The 25,015-nt window shown below is 31.8% G+C and overlaps 5 protein-coding genes across 5 annotated transcripts; 3 read left to right on the forward strand and 2 right to left on the reverse strand.

The window, feature by feature from the left end:
* Positions 1-260: 260 nt before the first annotated feature.
* On the reverse strand, positions 261-3,642 carry LOTGIDRAFT_161425 (hypothetical protein; the record flags this gene model as incomplete). The annotated part of the gene is made up of 3 exons (XM_009056815.1): positions 261-581; positions 864-1,148; positions 3,634-3,642. 3 exons carry the CDS (start codon positions 3,640-3,642, stop codon positions 261-263), a joined length of 615 nt encoding a protein of 204 aa, XP_009055063.1.
* Positions 3,643-5,329: 1,687 nt separating this feature from the next.
* LOTGIDRAFT_161426 (hypothetical protein) lies at positions 5,330-8,551 on the reverse strand (the record flags this gene model as incomplete). Its single annotated transcript, XM_009056816.1, has 4 exons — positions 5,330-6,051; positions 6,727-7,033; positions 7,409-7,702; positions 8,543-8,551. The coding sequence occupies 4 exons, from the start codon at positions 8,549-8,551 to the stop codon at positions 5,330-5,332; spliced, it is 1,332 nt and encodes a 443-aa protein (XP_009055064.1).
* Positions 8,552-17,433: 8,882 nt separating this feature from the next.
* On the forward strand, positions 17,434-18,936 carry LOTGIDRAFT_161427 (hypothetical protein; the record flags this gene model as incomplete). Its single annotated transcript, XM_009056817.1, has 2 exons — positions 17,434-17,586; positions 18,679-18,936. The coding sequence occupies 2 exons, from the start codon at positions 17,434-17,436 to the stop codon at positions 18,934-18,936; spliced, it is 411 nt and encodes a 136-aa protein (XP_009055065.1).
* Positions 18,937-19,340: 404 nt separating this feature from the next.
* Positions 19,341-20,024, forward strand: LOTGIDRAFT_161428 (hypothetical protein; the record flags this gene model as incomplete). Its single annotated transcript, XM_009056818.1, has 1 exon — positions 19,341-20,024. One exon carries the CDS (start codon positions 19,341-19,343, stop codon positions 20,022-20,024), a length of 684 nt encoding a protein of 227 aa, XP_009055066.1.
* Positions 20,025-24,038: 4,014 nt separating this feature from the next.
* On the forward strand, positions 24,039-24,494 carry LOTGIDRAFT_57067 (hypothetical protein; the record flags this gene model as incomplete). Its single annotated transcript, XM_009056711.1, has 1 exon — positions 24,039-24,494. A coding segment is annotated over one exon (456 nt), but the record flags the coding sequence as incomplete, so codon positions are not given.
* Between the last annotated feature and the right edge of the window lie 521 nt (positions 24,495-25,015).

The raw sequence follows: 25,015 nt of genomic DNA on the forward strand, positions 1-25,015 counted from the left end.
ATATTTTTTTATCCCCCAAAAAGTCACCCCCAGCCCCCGAAAACTTTTTTTGAAAAAGTTCCCCCCCCCCCCCCCCCCCCCAATGGTATCCCCCCACCCCTTTATTTTCAACAAATCTAAAAGTACTATAACATCACCACGGAAGACTGGCGCCACCACTGCAAAGCTCGCTATCAATGACTCACGATCGATCTTAAATGAGAATCACGAATATAGAAAACAGTAACATTTTAATGTTCGAGCAAGATAAATGATTATTATTAATTCAACTTACGAGTTACTATTGTTATTAGTCTAGTTTCATGTGTGACAGTAAGTTGTTTATTTTGTTGGTGAACCTTGTACAGTTGATATTCATATTTTTGTCTTGATTTCAGGCTAATACTGGAACTTATAGTTCGACTGGTAGTTTCTATTAGTTCAAGATACTGAACACCAGTTACTCTCTCAGTTAATAATAATATATAGTAATTGGTATTGGAGAACAATGGAGAGTTTTTCTGTTCAAACTGAAGTGTTAATGAGTTTGGTTTTGGAACATGTTGGTTCACTTCTACATTCATGTGTTCTGTATTTAGATTCTGGAGGAAAGGTATATAGATAAAATTAATCCACAAATTGCTGTCTTTGAGCTAAATGAGTCAGAACTGTACTAAGTTTACAATGTTGTCCAATTTTGACTGTGACTGGGATGACTATTATTTGATTTTGATGATCAGTTATTTTTCCTAAGCTAAAAGTGTGACCAAATTCTATTGCATAACATGTATACATTTGATGATGTACCAAACAGATGATCATATACTATATATTTATTGATCTTTGTTAGAAATTCTGATTAAATTTGTTTTGATAGTACTTACTGTTGGTTTATTTTCTCCAAGGGATGATATTTTGAATTGAACATCTTCATCTTTGATCATTTTCAATGAAACTGTATACATTATTTTATTATCAATCTCCATTTCATACACAGTGATTATAAATGGACTGTAAGGATCTTCATTTTCCATCTTCCAATCATCATCTTCATCAAAGAAGTAGAAATTAAGTTTTCTTGTGTTTTCATTGTAGATACTAATAGCATACTTAACATTTTTCTCTAATTTGTTGTAACGGAAGCCCTGGCTTCCTACATATACTTCTTTCTGTAAATAAATATACATTTACAAGTCAGATGAGCATTGTAATGTTTTGCTCTATACCTTAAAACAAAATAACTTGAATATTAGGATAGTATTCTGTTAATATTGCAGTCTATAGTGATTAATGACCATTGCGAGAATTGATTATGTTATTTTAGGTTATTCCAGAACCATCACAAACGGTTTGAAATAATTTCTGTCGATCTTTGTTAATAGCCGTTTAAACCACGCCCCTTTATCAATAAATAGATAGTTTCGGGCGTGTTGACAGTGGTGCCCCTCCTCTTGCCATTTTTATACGCCCACATTAAATGGGGGAGGGGGCGCTGATATTGCCGTCACTCATGTCCGTCCGTCCACAATTGCTCCTAAACACTCTACAAGGCATAATTCTTGGCTCATTCCGAAAAAACTTGGTATGGTTGTTTGTAACCACCCAGGGTTGAATCCTATTAAAAATGAGAAGAATCGAAAAATATTAGTATGAGTTATTGCCCTTGTTCTTGAAACGCTCGTAAACACTCTAGAATTTTTGACGGATTTTGATGAAACTTGGTGTAAGTGTTTGTTATCACAAAACACTATTTAAAATCAGAAAGATAAAAAAAAATAATTAGTATGGGTTATTGCACTTGTTCTTGAAAACACGTTCAATTTTAGCTTGTAAACACTCTAGAAGGCACAATTCTTGACGAAACTTGATGTGAGTGTTTGTAATCACCCAAGGATAAACCCTATTGAAAATCAGAAAAATTAAAAAAATATTTAGTATGAGTTATTGCCCTTGATCTCGAGTTTAAGTAAGCAATCTAGAAGGCACAATTCTTGACGGATTTTGACGAAACTTGATGTGGGTGTTTGTAATCACCCATTGAAAATCAGAATACTTGAAAAATAATTGGTATGAGTTATTTCCCTTGTTCTTGAAAATGCGTTCAATTTGTAGCACGTAAGCACTCCAGAAGGCACAATTCTTGACAGAATTTTATGAAACTTGGTAATATTATGCATTATCGCCTCAAAAAGTTCAAAAGAAGTGTATGTCTAAAGTTTGAATAATCATACTGGTAATTGTTACTGTACTGCCAAAATATTTTTATTTACAATCAAAACTGTCAGTGGTCGTATATTACCTTGCCTGGCAATCTATCTTGTTTTAACATTAGGCTCTCCTGTATTATGCAACTGTTCCACTACAAGTCAATGAAATGCATGTGTATGGAAGATTTAAAGATTCTGTCTGTAGTTAATGCTATTTCACTCTTTGTGTGGCAAATCGATTTTTTTCTTTCTGAAAACTGAAAATGATATAGCATTTCTGTTATGATCGCTTATCTTAACTCGAGGAAAATTTCAAAGTGAAACTATAAAATTACATTTTTACGCAACCAGAAGTGACGCATTGCATAATATGCAAAAATGCTTTGGACTCTGTAGAGCTTATTTCCGGACCGATTTACCTCGGATTTTCTTTATCATGTTCTATGTAACTAGGTGTATCTATTGTGCCCTATAAAAAGATCTAAAGGAAAAAAATCTGCATAAAAAACTTTTCGACTCAGATCGATCTGAAATTTACAGGGTATTGAAAGACTACCAATACAAATAAAAACTGTGTCATCAAATTTATTCTAATCACTTCCGGTTTGAGCATGGGAAGTTCCGGTTTCTCATAATCACGTTGAGCGTTTCATCCGAATTATTTCTAATGATGGGGGCAGACGAGTATGTTTTATCGCCCGATTGTGACGAATTTTAAATTTGCATGTGTGTCTTCTCTTGTCGACGACGATTTTTTACCCCCCGTACGCGTAACTTCTTTCTCTGTTATTCTTTATTGATCAATTATACAAATTGAGAAAAAGAGGTGATATTTCTAGAATGTAATTATATACTCCATTTATTTACCAGATATCACAAATTGTAGACTTAAAAATAAAGCCCCAGGTTGAAAGCTAAAAGGTTAGAGGTTCCAAAAGGTCCAAAAGCCATGAGATAAGATCTCGTTGCCACGTTCGGAGCTGTTCACAGTTCTAGTTCATATGTTGCAGTTGCTTAATGACAGTCATAACTATATATAAAACGTTGCTCACGCGCAAGCACAGAATATCATAAGGGCTGCATTCAACTTGACTGGTCTACTGGTCTATGATCCCGGGTCGAAGATCATAGCTCTAAATTGCTGAAATATATTTACATGCACATTGCATAGTTATTCTTATGATGTTACATTTTGAATGTATGTTATAGTTAACACACAAAATTTCCATTTCAATTAAATTGCAAAATCGTTACGACTATTGGCATAAGGGTTTTCGACTAGTTGATACTGAGCAATATATAACCAAGCTTTGTCAAAATCCGGCAAGAATCGAGCCCAAGTTAGTGTTTATGAGCTAAACAATGTCGGAACCAAAGGGGGACAGCCCCGCAGCAATGCCCTAACCTAAACTATGATGTTAAACAATAAAACAGTCCAGAGACTTACCATATTCATATTTGTTCAATATTTTGTGTCAAAGTTGTAAGGAGTGTATTATTGGAAACGCGATCAAATTCAGAGAAATGATTACAATACATAGCAGTAAATTAACAATAGTGTTAAAAACAACTTTCTAATTTGTTCAAAATGAAAGTAGAATTCGATATAGCCTATGCTATAAAATAGTCTTCACCCGTTTTATTGAGCGAATGAATCCATACCTAGAAACTTTCATGTTGAATCTAGTTTGTTGTATATTTGAATGAGTGTTGTACCCGCCTCCATTCAGGTTCACAATAGTAGAACGTATACGCCATTTCAATTTCTAAACTCAAGTCAGATGTGAAGCTGAACAGGTTTAGTGCTATAGGCAGGAAGTGCATACTATTTCCACTTGTCATTCGTTTCAATCATTGACTTTGGAGGCTTGTTGATTTTGATAGAAGGATTGCGGTGATCCATTTCAAAAGATAGCTTTCCAGGCAAGATAATATGCGCCCACTGGCAGCTTTGATTTTAAATAAAAATATTTGGCAGTACAGTAACAATCACCAGTATGAACAATATTACAAAGTTTTATCCAAATCTGTCTAGAATTGTGTCTACTAGAGGGTTTACAATCTAAAAATTGAATGCGTTTCCAAAATCAAGAGCAATTACTCATTAAATATTGTTCATCCTTGAATGATTACACACACTCACACCAAGTTTCGTCAAAGTCCGTTGAGAATTGTGCCTTCTTGAGTGTTCAAGAGCTATAAATTGAACGCATTTTTCAAACTCATACTAAATATTCTTCACTTTATCTGATTTTCAATGGGGTTCACATTTGGATGATTACAAATACCGTCACTGACAGACAGACGTGGGTGGCGCCAATATACACCCCCATTTCATGTGGGCGTATAAAAAAGATAAGTATGCTGATTTTAATTGTGATATATAATATAATTTATTGTTATAAAAATACAATTTTCTATTATTTTATTATATTTTGATTGATAATAATTTGTTACAGTTGGGGAAATCAAGCAATTGATGTAAAACTTACACCAGCATTAAAATGTTGTCAAAGCTAAACAGAATGGAGATTTGAACGCTTAGACACTTTATCCAAGTCAGCTCGTTCGACCAGCTATTTTCATCTCTTACAAGGGGATCGTAATGGATATAAAAGATGGACAACAAGTTCTATATTCAAGCCTAACTATTTCTATAAAGTTTAATGAATATAACATATAAATAGATATCAAGTTAGTTATCAAATTAATTAAGCAAACACAACAAAAAAGCAATAACGTTTTGAAGGAAAACCAATAAAAATTAAGATAAATTTTAATATAACCCCTGTTATCCTATTATTAAATACTTTTTATTTTTAATAATACAAATTATAATACAAATTATAAAAATACATCAAGGCAAACAATGGAAAAAAACAATAAACTAATGTTCATTAAATATAAGAATATATTTAAAGATTGTTCTTCAATCATGCGTATAAGTTGAATAATGGGGTATGCACGACAAAGTTGAGGATGTCTGTAGCTAAACAAAAGCCACCAGTTCCGTAGTTACAGAGAGGAGGGTGGGGGCAATGCCGAAAGAATGGATTGCCCCCATGAAAAAATTATGACAACCGACCAAATCCATTACTGAAACTTAACACTATACACCATTTCCCCTCCCAAAATCAAGTGATTTATGATAAATAAGATGTTGTTTTGGGGAGGATTGGTGGCAAGTTACATTCTTTACATTGAGAAGGCTTTGGGATTCCGCCTGGTCTACTTTCACCACGACCTCTAACTAGGTGATTGTCTAAAATACATTGTCTAAAATCTAGTGAACCATGTCGACTTAACATCATCAGTTTAACCTGATTCACATTTTCCGTGTATAATATTTCAACATGTAAATAGTGTGCAAGGGGAACATAAAATAAACCACGTTCCTTGTAGAAAAATGGATTATCATCAAAATCAAGTTGAACTAATCTATAGCGACAATATCTATCCTCTTTACTATTAACTTTAGTTAAAACTAGAGTGATGTAGTGAGATTTTCCATTTAAACAAGTGAAATCAGCAAAGTAAAGATTACAACCCTGGACAAGATAGTCAGGTGGGATCATTATTCTATAGTTGCCGAAAAAACTCTCATCTGGTATTTGTCCCGATGTTGTTTTTGGTGTTGCCATAAAGAATAGTCCATCTATTTTGTTATTGATGCTTGAACCGGGATCACCATTGTTGTCTTTAAGATATTTCTCCATGATTCCTGTTTCTAAGGCTTTGCTAATTGTTGGATGGTGAGTAGGTTTATTACGATACAGATGACGAACTGTTGCTTTACTTGAACCTTTTCTACTCAAGTGGTTTTCAGCCAAAGTCATTAGATCTCTTACATCTGCTTTTGTATTATCTGTAAAATAATAACTAACATCAATAAACTATTTTCATATATTTTCGCTTCTCTGAGGCAGGATTGACTGTAGATTTGGTTGCCTTTACCAAGCATGCTCGATTTTTTATATAACTAAATATCAACTAAAGGCAAACGAAACATTTTCTGTTAAAGCTCGCTATCAATGACTCACGATCGATCTTAAATGAGAATGGGAAATGAGAATCGCGAATATACATTGTACAGAACAGCAACATTTTAATGTTCGAGCAAGAGATGAGATGATTGACTACTTGTACTTTCGTTTGCTGGACTTATCCGGAAACGACCACGTCAGCAGTATACAGGCCAAGAACGACTGGTTGCTTCTTGGGTTAATATTGCTGGGCACATAACCGCCATGATTCAAAGTTTACGTCAAAGAATATATCAAATACTTGACTATTTTTAATTCTGATTTCAGATAAGTACTAGTAGTGTTTCAACAGCTGTATACGTTCAGAATGGATGCCTGAAGCTACAGAGAACTGTTCTGGACATATGAAGTAGTTTCATCATTTTGACCTTTCTGGAAACTACCATGACAGCTGATGCATTACGAGGCCAACAACGCTTAATCTTGCTGGCACATTACCGCCAAGTACAATTATCATTGATATTTATATTTTTTAAGTAATTATTAATTCAACTTACGAGTTACTATTGTTATTAGTCTAGTTTCATGTGTGACAGTAAGTTGTTTATTTTGTTGGTGAACCTTGTACAGTTGATATTCATATTTTTGTCTTGATTTCAGGCTAACACTGGAACTTATAGTTCGACTGGTAGTTTCTATTAGTTCAAGATACTGAACACCAGTTACTCTCTCAGTTAATAATAATATATAGTAATTGGTATTGGAGAACAATGGAGAGTTTTTCTGTTCAAACTCAAGTGTTAATGAGTTTGGTTTTGGAACATGTTGGTTAACTTCTACATTCATATGTTCTGTATTTAGATACTGAAGAAAAGTTATATATCTTGAATTAAGACATAGTTATCCACAATTTGCTGTCTTTGAGCTTCAATGACGAAAATATCGTGTCCTGAAGGCAACGTTAAGATCCCCGGTTCCCAACCTGAGGAGTTTTCACCCCCTGGAGGTGTGGGATTAGGGTGTCAGGGATGTGACCGACTGGTGTAGTAGAAGAATTTATTGAGAGAGCACATCAAATTATCACTCCTGAAATGTTGATGAAACAAATATTTGGGGGTGTGAAAGGTCCAGGTGATTGCTCCAGGGATGTGAAGGCTGAAAAAAGGTTGGGAACCACTGGCCTAAATTTACAAACGTCGTTCATCTTTGCTAAAGGAACAAGGTTATGATAGTACTTACTGAAGATAGTTTGTTTTGTCCAAGGGATGTTATTTTGAACTCCCCATTTACGCATATGATTATTTTCCATGACCCAGTATACTTTATTTCATTATTCATCTCCATTTCATACACAGTGATTATAAATGGACTGTAAGGATCCTCATTTTCCATCTTCCAATCATCATCTTCATCAAAGAAATAGAAATTAAGTCTGTCCGTGTCTTCATTGTAGATACTAACAGCATACTGAAATGTTTTCCAGAAATTTGGTGAGGTATAGGTGAAGCATTTACTTCCGATATCAATATTTTTCTGCAAAATAAATTCAAATAGTGAAATTAGAACTTAAAAACATATTGTATTAAGAAAATGTTTATTTTAAAAATTCATACATAAATTCATAAACTGATATATCTAGTCCAAATGTGTTTAAAAATCATACATAATATATTTCCTTTATTCTATTCAATTACAGGCAAATTTAACCAACAGGGTTTTGTGCTGTTTTTTCAACTTGAATTATGGTAGAATAATGGTGGAACAACTCTTACACAAATCCAGTCTAATTTTAATTAGAACTGAAGTTGTGTATAATCTTAATTAGACTGACACAAATCCTTCATTCCTTCTCTGCACTGTGTGTCAGAAGAACAAAGTTTTGTGAAAAATCATCATACTATTTGGTCTCTAAAATATTATATATTATTTCATTTTATCAACATTCCGAGCAATCTATTATTCAGTCACTATTTAGTACTATTTTGAAGCCGAGGCCGATTCCGATTTACACAAAAATGATTGGTGAACTCGATTTACCAGCGGGAGTGTAAAGACAGAACCATGTAGAAACTGAAATATTGCTGAATATTAGAAGTTCGAACATCATCGATGGACATTTATAGCCCTTGACTAATAAGGATACTGAAATATTAAGAAATTGAAAAAAATGCAATATATCTATAGGCTAGAACATCCCAGAACCATCAAAAACTCTATATATATATATATATATACTTTGTTGTGTCATATTTCTATTAACTCATCGTCGTATAAAACACGTCAATAACTAAAGAATTTGGACGTGTTTAAGCGACGATGTTCTAACCTAGGTATGATGTTAAACAGTTTATTGAAAATGTCCAAGAGGCTTACCTTATTCATATTTGTTGAATATTTTGATTACAAGTTTGACAGATTGTTTTATTTGAAACTCTTTCTTATTCAGAGAAACAACTACTATTTCTAGCTGTTAAAAATAGGTTTCTGGAAATTTGTTCAAAATGAAAGTAGAAATCGATTTAGCATATCGGTATATTCTGAATGCGCATAAAAAAGTTTGAATGACCGAATGAACCCATCTAGCAACTTTCATGTTGAATCTAGTTTGTTGTATATTTGAATGAGTTCTGTCTTCGACTCCATTAGATTAGAAGACTTGTTGATTTTGACATAAGGATTGTATTGGAAGATATTAAGTCGGTTTACTGCTTGTGGACTTCAAGGAAGGCAACCTTCATCCATTTAAAAAAAAAGATACACGTCAACCTTTAAATATGCTAATATTAATTGTGATATATAACGTGATTTATTGTTATGAGAATCCAATTTTCTATTGCTAAACAGCAATTTTTTTTTTTTTTTCAAATTTGGTAGAAAAATGTGCCCTTTGACATATCTGAAAGTTTTAACTAAAAAAAATCCAGGGGTTAACTTATAAACCCCAAAAATATTTGAAAACATTACGTAAGGTTTTTAAGTTTGTTATGCAATTTGGAAGCTGTTTGAAAACTACTGTACTTATTTGAATAAAATGAACGACTATGTCTTCTCCGTATTCTTAAGGTTTCAACCAATATTATTGAGTCATTGTAAAGCCAAACACCAAAATTAGACCAGTGCTTTTATGAGACTACGTTCTCATCACCATCTAACACAACCGCTAGGTCAAACTGCTTAATTAACAATTAGTACTCTCTGTTTTTGATTAACCTTTAATACATAGAATTAAATAGCATACTTTAGAACAAATTTTCAGGTATAATTTACGACGTTTTTGATAATGACAACTTTAAAAAAAAAAAGTGGAATAACCCTTTAAACGTTCATCACTGAGTATCATTACAGTTCTTATTTATTGTCCTTGATTGATTGAGTTATACCTAATATTTAAACTGAAATATTACTGAATATCAGGATAGTATTCTATTCTACTATCATCTAGTCTACAATGATATATGATCCTTGATTGATTGAGTTATACCTAATATTTAAACTGAAATATTACTGAATATCACGATAGTATTCTATTCTATCATCTAGTCTACAATGATATATGATTCTTGATTGATTGAGTTATATCTAATATTTAAACTGAAATATTACTGAATATCAGGATAGTATTCTATTCTATCATCTAGTCTACAATGATATATGATTCTTGATTGATTGAGTTATATCTAATATTTAAACTGAAATATTACTGAATATCAGGATAGTATTCTATTCTACCATCATCTAGTCTACAATGATATATGATCCTTGATTGATTGAGTTATGCCTAATATTTAAACTGAAATATTACTGAATATCAGGATAGTATTCTATTCTATCATCTAGTCTACAATGATATATGATTCTTGATTGATTGAGTTATATCTAATATTTAAACTGAAATATTACTGAATATCAGGATAGTATTCTATTCTACCATCATCTAGTCTACAATGATATATGATCCTTGATTGATTGAGTTATGCCTAATATTTAAACTGAAATATTACTGAATATCAGGATAGTATTCTATTCTATCATCTAGTCTACAATGATATATAATCCTTGATTGATTGAGTTATACCTAATATTTAAACTGAAATATTACTGAATATCAGGATAGTATTCTATTCTATCATCTAGTCTACAATGATATATAATCCTTGATTGATTGAGTTATACCTAATATTTAAACTGAAATATTACTGAATAACAGGATAGTATTCTATACAACTATCATCTAGTCTACAATGATATATGATCCTTGATTGATTGAGTTATACCTAATATTTAAACTGAAATATTACTGAATATCAGGATAGTATACTATACAACTATCATCTAGTCTACAATGATATATGATCCTTGATTGATTGAGTTATACCTAATATTTAAACTGAAATATTACTGAATAACAGGATAGTATTCTATACAACTATCATCTAGTCTACAATGATATATGATCCTTGATTGATTGAGTTATACCTAATATTTAAACTGAAATATTACTGAATATCAGGATAGTATTCTATACAACTATCATCTAGTCTACAATGATATATGATCCTTGATTGATTGAGTTATACCTAATATTTAAACTGAAATATTACTGAATATCAGGATAGTATTCTATACAACTATCATCTAGTCTACAATGATATATGATCCTTGATTGATTGAGTTATACCTAATATTTAAACTGAAATATTACTGAATATCAGGATAGTATTCTATTCTACTATCATCTAGTCTACAATGATATATGATCCTTGATTGATTGAGTTATACCTAATATTTAAACTGAAATATTACTGAATATCAGGATAGTATTCTATACAACTATCATCTAGTCTACAATGATATATGATCCTTGATTGATTGTTGAGTTATACCTAATATTCAAACTGAAATATTACTGAATATCAGGATAGTATTCTATACAACTATCATCTAGTCTACAATGATATATGATCCTTGATTGATTGAGTTATACCTAATATTTAAACTGAAATATTACTGAATATCAGGATAGTATTTATATTATAGTTCTATGGTTATACCTATGTGTTTTAAGGAACAGATGCGCCATTTTTTTTTTTTTTTTGACCAATCGTATCTTAGTCTCAGAATCGGTAATTTTGTTTAGCTAAGTCAATTAAAAATAGTGTTCACAGCTCTCCGTCGAAATTTGATCCATCAAATCCACGTGTGTCCAGAATTATGCGATTTTCGTACATTTGTAGTTCTTCTGCGCACTTGTCCCTTTCAACTGAATTATTACTGAATATCAAGATAGTATTCTGTTAATATTGCAGTCTATAGTGATTAATGACCATTGCGAGAATTGATTATGTTATTTTAGGTTATTCCAGAACCATTATAAACGGTTTGAAATAATTTCTGTCGATCTTTGTTAATAGCCATTTAAACCACACCCCTTTATCAATAAATAGATAGTTTCGGGCGTGTTGACAGTGAATTAGATGAGTGAGGACCCTTGAACTTAAGTGATGGCTCAGTGAATTAGACGTTTGCTCGCTAACTTGAAGTTCTGGGGTTCTATATCGGCATAGTTCGAGATAATACCCTCGGATTTTGCCACCCTGTTTCCCCCTGTCAATGAGTCAGGTAAAAGGGGACATTGAAAAAGCGTCTAGTTGTGCGGGACAATAAACCGAGGTCCGTGTGCTAAAGGTTGTGCACGTTAAAGATCCATCGAAAGTTGGAAATCGAAAAAGAGAAGCAGGCTAATGCCACTGTCCTGGAAAAAATTTCCCTCATTGCATCCTGCAATACCTGTCTTTATTAGCCCACAAGGTGTAGAAAAATAGGACGTAAAACTCATTTCATTTTGAAGTGAGTTAGGGCCCCCCGCCCCTTGAATTTTGTTTCAGCAGTGTGCTCTTCTTCTTTCTGAGACCCCTCTGCAAGTTAATTTAATGCCGTTTAATGGAAGATTTAAAGATTCAAAGTCTATAGCTAATGTTATTTCGCTCATTTATATATATCAGTTGCTTATAGGCAGTCATAGCAAACATAGGACCTCATTTTCTTTAAAGGGATTAGAAACCTTTTTTACAATCCCTTAAAATAAGGACATAATAGTTGCCCTTGGTAGAACCGCAGCATAATTTGTGAACCCTTTAATATTTGTTGTATTATGTTAAGGAACCTTGTTCTCGATCCTTTGACATTGTCAATAAACTACGTTTAAAACCTTTTATATTGTGTGTAATCCTTATAGATACTTACTTGGTACATTTTTTTCTGGGAATGGGGTCCCATCAGAGGTTGGTTCAACCAGACCCTATGGAAAATGAGCTACTGCGTGTTGAAGCGACGATGTTCTAACCCAAGCTATGATGTTAAACATTTTACAAATGTCCAAGAGGCTTACCTTATTCATATTTGTCGAATATTGAGTTCACGGTGGACTGTTTGTCAAATTCAGAGAAATGATTACAATTTATAGAGGTTAAAAATAGCGTTAAAAATAGCTTTCTGGAAACTTGTTCAAAATGAAAGTAGAATTCGATATAGCCTATGCGGTATATTATGAATGCGCATAAAATAGTCTTCACGCGTTTTATTGAGCGAATGAATCCATACCTAGAAACTTTCATGTTGGTCCAGTTTGTTGTATATTTGAAAAAGTTTTGTCTCCGATTTCATTTGCCCATTCAGGTTCACAATAGTAGAACGTAAAACGACGTTTCATTTCATTTCTGAGAGAAATAGGTTTTAGCAATATGACAGGCTCTACAGGATTGGCTAATCCTGCAATATTCTCGACATGATTGGCACGGGCCTTTAGAAGAAAACTATTGAGATAGAATGTCGAATAAAAAATATAAGAAAACAAAAAAGATACAAAATTTTAATTAGATTGTATTCAGATATTTTGATATTACATAATATATATACATATATATATAAGCTTAAATAATAAAAAAAAATGATATTGTATTGAAATACAAAAAATATTAAAGATATAAACAGAGATATTTTGACATTGTATGCATATACTATAACATATTATAATTACACGTATATTTTTTAATATATCCATGATAAGGTTTATATAAGGTTATAAAATAACGTGTACTGTTACAATTGTTCATTTTACAGACTGAATAAATCATTTATACACTGTATATAGTTTACTCATTTCATGATGAAACATTCTGGGAATATCAGAGATCATTAATCCTCTGGGAAACCTGTAAAAGGTATCCTAATAGTGGAAACCAATTGCTGGCAAATTCTGTCACTGATTCGTTGCATATCTTGATCCATGGAGAGCCATTCCGATCTCGAGTTCTTCGAAGGTTATTGCTCATTTGTATCCCACCAATAGTAAAATCTGTAAAGATATATATATTATATGATTTGACTGCAAATTGAAGTCAATCAATATTTTCGGGGCATGGGCATGTACCAGTGTGCCATATTTTATACTGTATAATGGCTGTTTATATTTTTTTATCAATATTTTACGATATTTTCGCTATATAAATAAAGTAAAATCATTATAGACCTAAAGATAAGTAAAAGAAAATGGAAGGCAGATTAAACCAGTCACTACATGGATACAGGAATGGCAGATTAAACCAACACATATTGTAAAAGATAAAGATGTTGTAACAAACTGACCTACCGCGATAACACATACAAGTTACATTTCATATGTGCTAAAAATAAGCATGGCCATACTATGGAAGTTAGTTTTCAACGAATCAGCCTACTTCCACTTTCGCCTAATGTTAACGATCGATTCCTCGAATTGTAAAAGACGCATTTCTGGCTTACGGTTCTAAAAGGAAAACCGAATCTACTTTCAACGAATCTACTTTCAATTTCAAAATACTGTTAAGGATTTCAGCTTTCTTGGAGTTTAAAAACTAAAAATTATGATCCATATTTTTGAGTACCGCTAAAATATTTGCCTATAGCATTCATTGCTTTGTGTCTATTCATTCAATGAGATAAAACATAAACATTGGGGTATTTCATAGGCTAGGTACAAAATTATCGTTGCAAGTTAGCAATTTGATCAAATGGCAATTTTCTGCGGTCAGAATGACCGAGGCTAATTTTGTTCTCTTGGAAGATGAAAGCAGGATATTCTTTATGCTAAGGGAAATTTTGATGCCTATTTTATGCGTTTGTTATGCACCGATATACGTTATGACGTAATATCTAACTACATATTAGTTTACAGAAAGCTATTTATTATCATGAAGCGATAAAATAAGCCTACCTAGAAATTGTTATCATTTAGTTGAATTCAAAAGTATATCAAATAAAGCAGTCCACAAAACTTTAAATCACAATATTCAACAAATATGAATGAGGTAAGCCTCTTGGACATTTTCAATAAAGGTTTAACATCATAGCTGAGGTTAGGAAATCGTCGTTCAATACTTCTGAAACTTTAAAAAGGACGTACAACGATGAAAATATGATAGATTGATAGTTGAAATATGACTTACTAGATCGACGGGATTCAGTTTATTGAAGCGGTTTCTGGTGGCTCTGGAATATCTTAATCAATTCAGACAAAGGTCAAATATCATTTTAAAATTGATATTCAGCAATAACTCGGTTTTTAAATATTAGTTATAACTAAATCAGTTGTAGACAATATGATAGTGTTTAAATCGTAAGTACTTGGTTTGTTTATATTCAACAATATTTCAGTTTAAATATTAGGTATAACTCAATCAATCAAGGATCATATATCATTGTAGACTAGATGATAGTAGAATAGAATACTATTCTGATATTCAGTAATATTTCAGTTTAAATATTAGGTATAACTCAATCAATCAAGAATCACATATCATTGTAGACTAGATGATAGTGGAATAGAATACTTTCCTGATATTCAGTAATATTTCAGTTTAAATATTAGGCATAACTCAATCAATCAAGGATCACATATCATTGTATTCTAGATGATAGTTGTATAGAATACTATCCTGATATTCAGTAATATTTCAGTTTAAATATTAGGTATAACTCAATCAATCAAAAATCATATATCATTGTAGACTAGATTATAGTAGAATAGAATACTATCCTGTTATTCAGTAATATTTCAGTTTAAATATTAGGTATAACTCAATCAATCAAGAATCATATATCATTGTAGACTAGATGATAGTAGAATAGGATACTATCCTGATAATCAGTAATATTTCAGTTTAAATATTAGATACAACTCAATCAAGAATCATATATCACTGTAGACTAGATGAGAGTGGAATAGAATACTATCCTGATATTCAGTAATATTTCAATTTAAATATTAGGTATAACTCAATCAATCAAGGATCACATATCATTGTAGACTAGATGATAGTTGTATAGAATACTGTCCTGATATTCAGTAATATTTCAGTTTAAATATTAGGTATAACACAATCAATCAAGGATCATATATCATTGTAGTCTAGATGATAGTAGAATAGAATACTATCCTGATATTCAGTAATATTTCAGTTTAAATATTAGATATAACTCAATCAATCAAGGATCACATATCATTGTAGACTAGATGATAGTAGAATAGAATACTATCCTGATATTCAGTAATATTTCAGTTTAAATATTAGATATAACACAATCAAGAATCATATATCACTGTAGACTAGATGACAGTGGAATAGAATACTATCCTGATATTCAGTAATATTTCAGTTTAAATATTAGGTATAACTCAATCAATCAAGGATCATATATCATTGTAGACTAGATGATAGTTGTATAGAATACTATCCTGATATTCAGTAATATTTCAGTTTAAATATTAGGTATAACTCAATCAATCAAGAATCATATATCACTGTAGACTAGATGATAGTGGAATAGAATACTATCCTGATATTCAGTAATATTTCAGTTTAAATATTAGGTATAACACAATCAATCAAGGATCATATATCATTGTAGTCTAGATGATAGTAGAATAGAATACTATCCTGATATTCAGTAATATTTCAGTTTAAATATTAGGTATAACACAATCAATCAAGAATCATATATCATTGTAGACTAGATGATAGTGGAATAGAATACTATCCTGATATTCAGTAATATTTCAGTTTAAATATTAGGTATAACTCAATCAATCAAGGATCACATATCATTGTAGACTAGATGATAGTTGTATAGAATACTATCCTGATATTCAGTAATATTTCAGTTTAAATATTAGGTATAACTCAATCAATCAAGGATCACATATCATTGTAGACTAAATGATAGTTGTATAGAATACTATCCTGATATTCAGTAATATTTCAGTTTAAATATTAGATATAACTCAATCAATCAAGGATCATATATCATTGTAGACTAGATGATAGTAGAATAGAATACTATCCTGATATTCAGTAATATTTCAGTTTAAATATTAGGTATAACTCAATCAATCAAGAATCGCATATCATTGTAGACTAGATGATAGTTTTATAGAATACTATCCTGATATTCAGTAATATTTCAGTTTAAATATTAGGTATAACTCAATCAATCAAGGATTATATATCATTGTAGACTAGATGATAGTAGAATAGAATACTATCCTGATATTCAGTAATATTTCAGTTTAAATATTAGGTATAACTCAATCAATCAAGGATCATATATCATTGTAGACTAGATGATAGTTGTATAGAATACTATCCTAATATTCAGTAATATTTCAGTTTAAATATTAGGTATAACTCAATCAATCAAGAATCATATATCACTGTAGACTAGATGATAGTGGAATAGAATACTATCCTGATATTCAGTAATATTTCAGTTTAAATATTAGGTATAACTCAATCAGTCAAGGATCATATATCATTGTAGACTAGATGATAGTTGTATAGAATACTATCCTGATATTCAGTAATATTTCAGTTTAAATATTAGGCATAACTCAATCAATCAAGAATCGCATATCATTGTAGACTAGATGATAGTAGAATAGAATACTATCCTGATATTCAGTAATATTTCAGTTTAAATATTAGGCATAACTCAATCAATCAAGAATCGCATATCATTTGAAACCCAAAAATATGGTATAGAGGAAAAGCATTACAAAAAGCTCATCTGACTTGTAAATGTATATTTATTTACAGAAAGAACTATATGTAGGAAGCCAAAGCTTCCGTTACACCAAATTCGGGAAACATGTTAAGTATGCTGTTACTATCTACAATGAAAACACAAGAAAACTGAATTTCTACTTCTTTAATGTAAATGATAATTGGAAGATGGAAGACGAGGATCCTTACAGTCCATTTATAATCAGCCTTTATAAACTGAAGAAAAAGAATAAAATGAGGTTTACTGGTTCATGGAAAATAATCAAAGATGTAAATGAAAAGTCCGAAATAACATTCTTAGGGAAAAATGAACAACCTACTGTAAGTACTATCATAACTTCAGATAGATGAACAACCTACTGTAAGTACTATCATAACTTTAGACAGATGAACAACCTACTGTAAGTACTATCATAACTTCAGATAGATGAACAACCTACTGTAAGTACTATCGTAACTTTAGATAAATGAACAACCTACTGTAAGTACTATCATAACTTCAGATAGATGAACAACCTACTTAAAGTACTATCATAACTTCAGATAGATGAACAACCTACTGTAAGTACTATCATAACTTTAGATAGATGAACAACCTACTTAAAGTACTATCATAACTTCAGATAGATGAACAACCTACTGTAAGTACTATCATAACTTCAGATAGATGAACAACCTACTGTAAGTACTATCATAACTTTAGATAGATGAACAACCTACTTTAAGTACTATCATAACTTTAGATAGATGAACAACCTACTGTAAGTACTATCATAACTTTAGATAGATGAACAACCTACTGTAAGTACTATCGTAACTTCAGATAGATGAACAACCTACTGTAAGTACTATCATAACTTCAGATAGATGAACAACCTACTGTAAGTACTATCATAACTTTAGATAGATGAACAACCTACTGTAAGTACTATCATAACTTCAGATAGATGAACAACCTACTGTAAGTACTATCATAACTTCAGATAGATACAGAGGATCTTAAAAGAGTGTTTATTTCATTTATGTAATTTATGAAATGAGTTGCCAGATCAAGGGAAATATTTAATCTGGCAACGAATTTCATAAATTTCAAAAAACTACAATGACTGAGTTGCGAAATGATTTTGAGAAAACCTTCAGAATCTCCAATAGTGATGCGATATTTCAAAATGATATGACAACAAAATGCAGAAACACGTAGGCCTACTGTGTTTTGTTTTGAATACAAAATTAGCTAAATTCCAATTTTACGAATGAAACAAACAATAGCGACACAGTTACTTAGTAGGAACCAATAGATAGAGCATATTATCTTATCGAAATTTACAAAATTGTAGTTACTGCTATATGTTTTGACAGGGCAGAACTTTTGAACTACCATTGCTTAATTTTAGCTATATATCTCTTCTCTAGAACATGTTCCTAAATACAGAACACATGGATGTAGAAGTGAGCCAAAATGTTCCAGTACCAAACACATTAACACTTGAGTTTGAACAGAAAAACTCTCCATTGTTCTCCAATACCAATTACTATATATTATTATTAACTGAGAGAGTAACTGGTGTTCAGTATCTTGAACTAATAGAAACTACCAGTCGAACTATAAGTTCCAGTATTAGCCTGAAATCAAGACAAAAATATGAATATCAACTGTACAAGGTTCACTAACAAAATAAACAACTTACTGTCACACATGAAACTAGACTAATAACAATAGTAACTCGTAAGTTAAATTAATAATTACTTAAAAAATATAAATATCAAAGATAATTGTACTTGGCGGCAGTTTGTCCAGCAAGTTTAAACCTGGAAGTTGCCAGTGGTTGTTGGACTCATAAGCTGTCATCGTAATTTTTAGAATAGTCAAAATGGTGAAACTGTTTTAGATATCCAGAACAGTTCTCTGTAGGTGAACCTATTGGGCTGTCGGAACACTACTTTTCTGAAATCAGACATGATTGATAAATGGAGTCAAATAAACGGTCAATCCTGCACAAGAAAAAAAAAGAAAATAGTTTATTGATGTTAGTTATTATTTTACAGATAATACAAAAGCAGATGTAAGAGATCTAATGACTTTGGCTGAAAACCACTTGAGTAGAAAAGGTTCAAGTAAAGCAACAGTTCGTCATCTGTATCGTAATAAACCTACTCACCATCCAACAATTAGCAAAGCCTTAGAAACAGGAATCATGGAGAAATATCTTAAAGACAACAATGGTGATCCGGGTTTAAGCATCAATAACAAAATAGATGGATTATTCTTTATGGCAACACCAAAAACAACATCGGGACAAATACCAGATGAGAGTTTTTTCGGCAACTATAGAATAATGATCCCACCTGACTATCTTGTCCAGGGTTGTAATCTTTACTTTGCTGATTTCACTTGTTTAACTGGAAAATCTCACTACATCACTCTAGTTTTAACTAAAGTTAATAGTAAAGAGGATAGATATTGTCGCTATAGATTAGTTCAACTTGATTTTGATGATAATCCATTTTTCTACAAGGAACGTGGTGTATTTTATGTTCCCCTTGCACACTATTTACATGTTGAAATATTATACACTGAAAATGTGGATCTGGTTGAACTGATGATGTTAAGTCGACATGGTTCACTAGATTTTAGACAATATATTTTACAGGATCACTTAGTAAGAGGTGCTAGTAGACCGGGAGGGAAACCCAAACCATCTAATTGTAGTGTATGTAATTTGTCACCATTTCCCGAAAAACATTCTATTTTTTTATAGGGACACATTTGTTTAGATTTTGAAGTATAGTTTTCACAAATTTGAGCAAAACAAAATGTGCGATTATTGTTATATTTTGATATGTTATAAATACTTTGTGATATATATCGATTATTATTCGAAATTAAATTATTTTAATACACTCCCTCCAATTGTTAAATTCTAGTTTTGTCTTTTTTATGTTTTACGTTTATTAAAGTTGATATCTATTGATTTTCTAACTTTGTCTTACTTTGATATCTTAAGTCGATTCCCTTGACAGTGGACAGTAATACAACTAGATAAGTGGGAGTTGGTTGGGCATTAATGCCTGTTAATGGAAGATTTCTGGGAATTGGACCCATTGTGGGTGGGTCCCTATGGTAGTTTAGCAAAATATTTGCCTAAAGGAAACCATTATCGTTGCAAGCTAGCAATTTGATCAAATGACATTTTTCTGTGGTCAGAATCACCAATGATCCTGTTTTTCTTTTTGAAGATGAAAACACGATATTCTTTATGCTAAGGGAAATTTTGAGGTCTATTTTATGCGTTTGTTATAAACCGATATACGTTATGACGTAACATCTAACTCCATATTAAAAACGTTTCCAGAAGGCTATTTATAATCATGAAGCTATAAAATAGGCCTAAATAGAAATTATTATTATTTAACAGAATTCAAAAGTATATCAAATAAAGCAGTCCACAATACTTAAAATCACAATATTCAACAAATATGAATAAGGTAAGCCTCTTGGACATTTTCAATAAAGGTTTAACATCATAGGTTATCTGAGGCAATCGACCTCGTTTCAATATGTCTGAAACTTTATTTATTGATAAAGGGACGTTCGACTATGAAAATATGATAGTTCAGTCAATCATATATCATTGTTGACTAGATGATAGTAGAATAGAATACTATCCTGATATTCAGTAATATTTCAGTTTAAATATTAGGTATAACTCAATCAATCAAGGATCATATATCATTGTAGACTAGATGATAGTTGTATAGAATACTATCCTGATATTCAGTAATATTTCAGTTTAAATAGTAGGTATAACTCAATCAATCAAGGATCATATATCATTGTAGACTATCCTGATATTCAGTAATATTTCAGTTTAAATATTAGGTATAACTCAATCAATCAAGAATCACATATCATTGTAGACTAGATGATAGTAGAATAGAATACTATCCTGATATTCAGTAATATTTCAGTTTAAATATTAGGTATAACTCAATCAATCAAGGATCATATATCATTGTAGACTAGATGATAGTTGTATAGAATACTATCCTGATATTCAGTAATATTTCAGTTTAAATATTAGGTATAACTCAATCAATCAAGAATCATATATCATTGTAGACTAGATTATAGTAGAATAGAATACTATCCTGATATTCAGTAATATTTCAGTTTAAATATTAGGTATAACTCAATCAATCAAGGATCATATATCATTGTAGACTAGATGATAGTTGTATAGAATACTATCCTGATATTCAGTAATATTTCAGTTTAAATAGTAGGTATAACTCAATCAATCAAGGATCACATATCATTGTAGACTAGATGATAGTAGAATAGAATACTATCCTGATATTCAGTAATATTTCAGTTTAAATATTAGGTATAACTCAATCAATCAAGGATCATATATCATTGTAGACTAGATGATAGTTGTATAGAATACTATCCTGATATTCAGTAATATTTCAGTTTAAATATTAGGTATAACTCAGTCAATCAAGAATCATATATCATTGTTGACTAGATGATAGTAGAATAGAATACTATCCTGATATTCAGTAATATTTCAGTTTAAATATTAGGTATAACCAAGTCAAAAAGATAATTTCATGGAAACACCCAGTTCTAATTTTCTTGCTGCAGAATTGATAACCAATGCACATTGGTTTTAACGCACTCGCAGTACAATGCTCATCTTGCTATGTTGTATTCATTTACAGGAAGGTATATATGTACCGAAGCAGCCCTTCATCTTAACCTCCCCAGAGCCTTCTAAGTATGCTGTTAGAATCTACAAGACTTAATTTCTATTTCTTTAATGAAAATGATGATTGGAGGATGGAAAACGAGGACTCTTACTGTTCTTTTATAATCACTGTGTATCAAATGGAGATGAATAATAAAATGAAATGAAATGAAATGAATGGAGTTTTACGTCCTACTCTTCTGCACCTTGTGAGCTAATGAAGACGGGCAACGCCATGCAGGGTGCCATGAGGGAAATTTTGCCAGGACAGCGGAATTAGCCTGATCTTTTTCGATTTCCAACTGTCGAGGGATCTTTAACGTGCACAGCCTGTAGCACACGAGGCCTCGGTTTATTGTACCATCCGAACGACTAGACGCTTTTTCCATGTCAGCCCCTCTTACCTGCATCACTGACAGGGGGAAACCGGGTTGAAAATTCCGAAGGTATTATCTCGACCAATGCCGGGATTGAACCCTGGACCTTCAGGTTAGCGAGCAAGCGTCTAACTCACTGAGCCACCGCGGCTCCGATGAATAATAAAATTAAGTTTACTGAATCATGGAAAATAATCACAGATGAAAATACTGAGTTCAATATAACATCCCTCGGACAAAATATACAACCTACAGTAAGTACTATCATATCATACTTAATGTCATGTTCAGAAATTCTAATATTGAATTTATTTTGAATAGCATAAAAATTCAATGGGCAATAAATAAAATATCATCCAAAGTCTTTTGGTACATTTTCTAAAGTATACATGTATATGCAATATAATTTTGACTCATTTTTGCTAGCTTGTTAGCTTGTCATCAATATCAGGCCAATATCAAACCATAGGCGTGTACTTGACTTCTGTCAAAAGTGTAATCACAATCACACCCTCGTAGACATAAAGTTTGGGATTATCATTCTGAAATCTTAGTTATAAAACTCTTCTTCAGTACGTGTATCTAAATACAGAACATATGAATGTAGAAGTGAACCAACATGTTCCAGTACCAAATACATTAACACTTCAGTTTGAACAGAAAAACTCTCCATTGTTCTCCAATACCAATTACTATATATTATTATTAACTGAGAGAGTAACTGGTGTTCAGTATCTTGAACTAATAGAAACTACCAGTCGAACTATAAGTTCCAGTATTAGCCTGAAATCAAGACAAAAATATGAATATCAACTGTACAAGGTTCACTAACAAAATAAACAACTTACTGTCACACATGAAACTAGACTAATAACAATAGTAACTCGTAAGTTAAATTAATAATTACTTAAAAAATATAAATATCAATGATAATATTGTACTTGGCGGTAGGCTAATGTGCTAGTAAGTTTAAACGTTGTTGGCCTCGTATTGCATCAGCTGTCATGGTAGTTTCCAGAAAGGTCAAAATGATGAAACTACTTCATATGTCCAGAACAGTTCTCTGTAGCTTCAGGCATCCACACTGAACGTATTTAGCTGTTTAAACACTACTAGTACTTATCTGAAATCAGAATTAAAAATAGTCAAGTATTTGGTATATTCTTTGATGTAAACTTTGAATCATGGCGGTTGGTTGCCCAGCAACATTAACCCAAGAAGCAACCAGTCGTTCTTGGCCTGTATACTGCTGACGTGGTCGTTTCCGGATAAGTCCAGCAAACGAAAGTACAAGTAGTCAATCATCTCATCTCTTGCTCGAACATTAAAATGTTGCTGTTCTGTACAGTGTATATTCGTGATTCTCATTTAAGATCTATCGTGAGTCATTGATAGCGAGCTTTGACAGACAATGTTTCGTTTGCCTGGTTTTGACGTATTGATGTATGAAAAAGCAAGCATGGATTGTAAAGGCAACCGAATCAACAGTTAATCCTGCCTCAGAGAAGCGAAAATATATGAAAATAGTTCATTGATGTTAGTTATTATTATTACAGATAATACAAAAGCAGATGTAAGAGATCTAATGACTTTGGCTGAAAACCACTTGAGTAGAAAAGGTTCAAGTAAAGCAACAGTTCGTCATCTGTATCGTAATAAACCTACTCACCATCCAACAATTAGCAAAGCCGAAGAAACAGGAATCATGGAGAAATATCTTAAAGACAACAATGGTGATCCCGGTTCAAGCATCAATAACAAAATAGATGGACTATTCTTTATGGCAACACCAAAAACAACATCGGGACAAATACCAGATGAGAGTTTTTTCGGCAACTATAGAATAATGATCCCACCTGACTATCTTGTCCAGGGTTGTAATCTTTACTTTGCTGATTTCACTTGTTTAACTGGAAAATCTCACTACATCACTCTAGTTTTAACTAAAGTTAATAGTAAAGAGGATAGATATTGTCGCTATAGATTAGTTCAACTTGATTTTGATGATAATCCATTTTTCTACAAGGAACGTGGTGTATTTTATGTTCCCCTTGCACACTATTTACATGTTGAAATATTATACACTGAAAATGTGGATCTGGTTGAACTGATGATGTTAAGTCGACATGGTTCACTAGATTTTAGACAATATATTTTACAGGATCACTTAGTAAGAGGTGCTAGTAGACCGGGAGGGAAACCCAAACCATCTAATTGTAGTGTATGTAATTTGTCACCATTTCCCGAAAAACATTCTATTTTTTTATAGGGACACATTTGTCTAGATTTTGAATAGTTTTCACAAATTTGAGCAAAATAAAATTTGACCTACTACCAAATACGGAATTTCCCTCTCTAAATTGTGTTCCATTATTTAATGTGATCTCTACCCCTATGTAAGTCTTCTAGAACATAATTTAGACCGTAGACTTTGTAGAACGCAGAAAGCAGATTGTACACTTGGGAACTTCACCACTGGATCGTATCAGTTTGATTGTACGCTTTGGAACTTAACCACTGGATCGTATCACTGGGGTTGTACTCTTTGGAACTTCACCACCGGATCGTATCAGCTGGATCGTCTTTTCGTACCTTGAATATTACGGAAATTAGATCACGTGA

This window comes from Lottia gigantea, assembly GCF_000327385.1.
Source record: "Lottia gigantea unplaced genomic scaffold LOTGIsca_29, whole genome shotgun sequence".
Lineage (NCBI taxonomy): Eukaryota > Metazoa > Mollusca > Gastropoda > Lottiidae > Lottia > Lottia gigantea.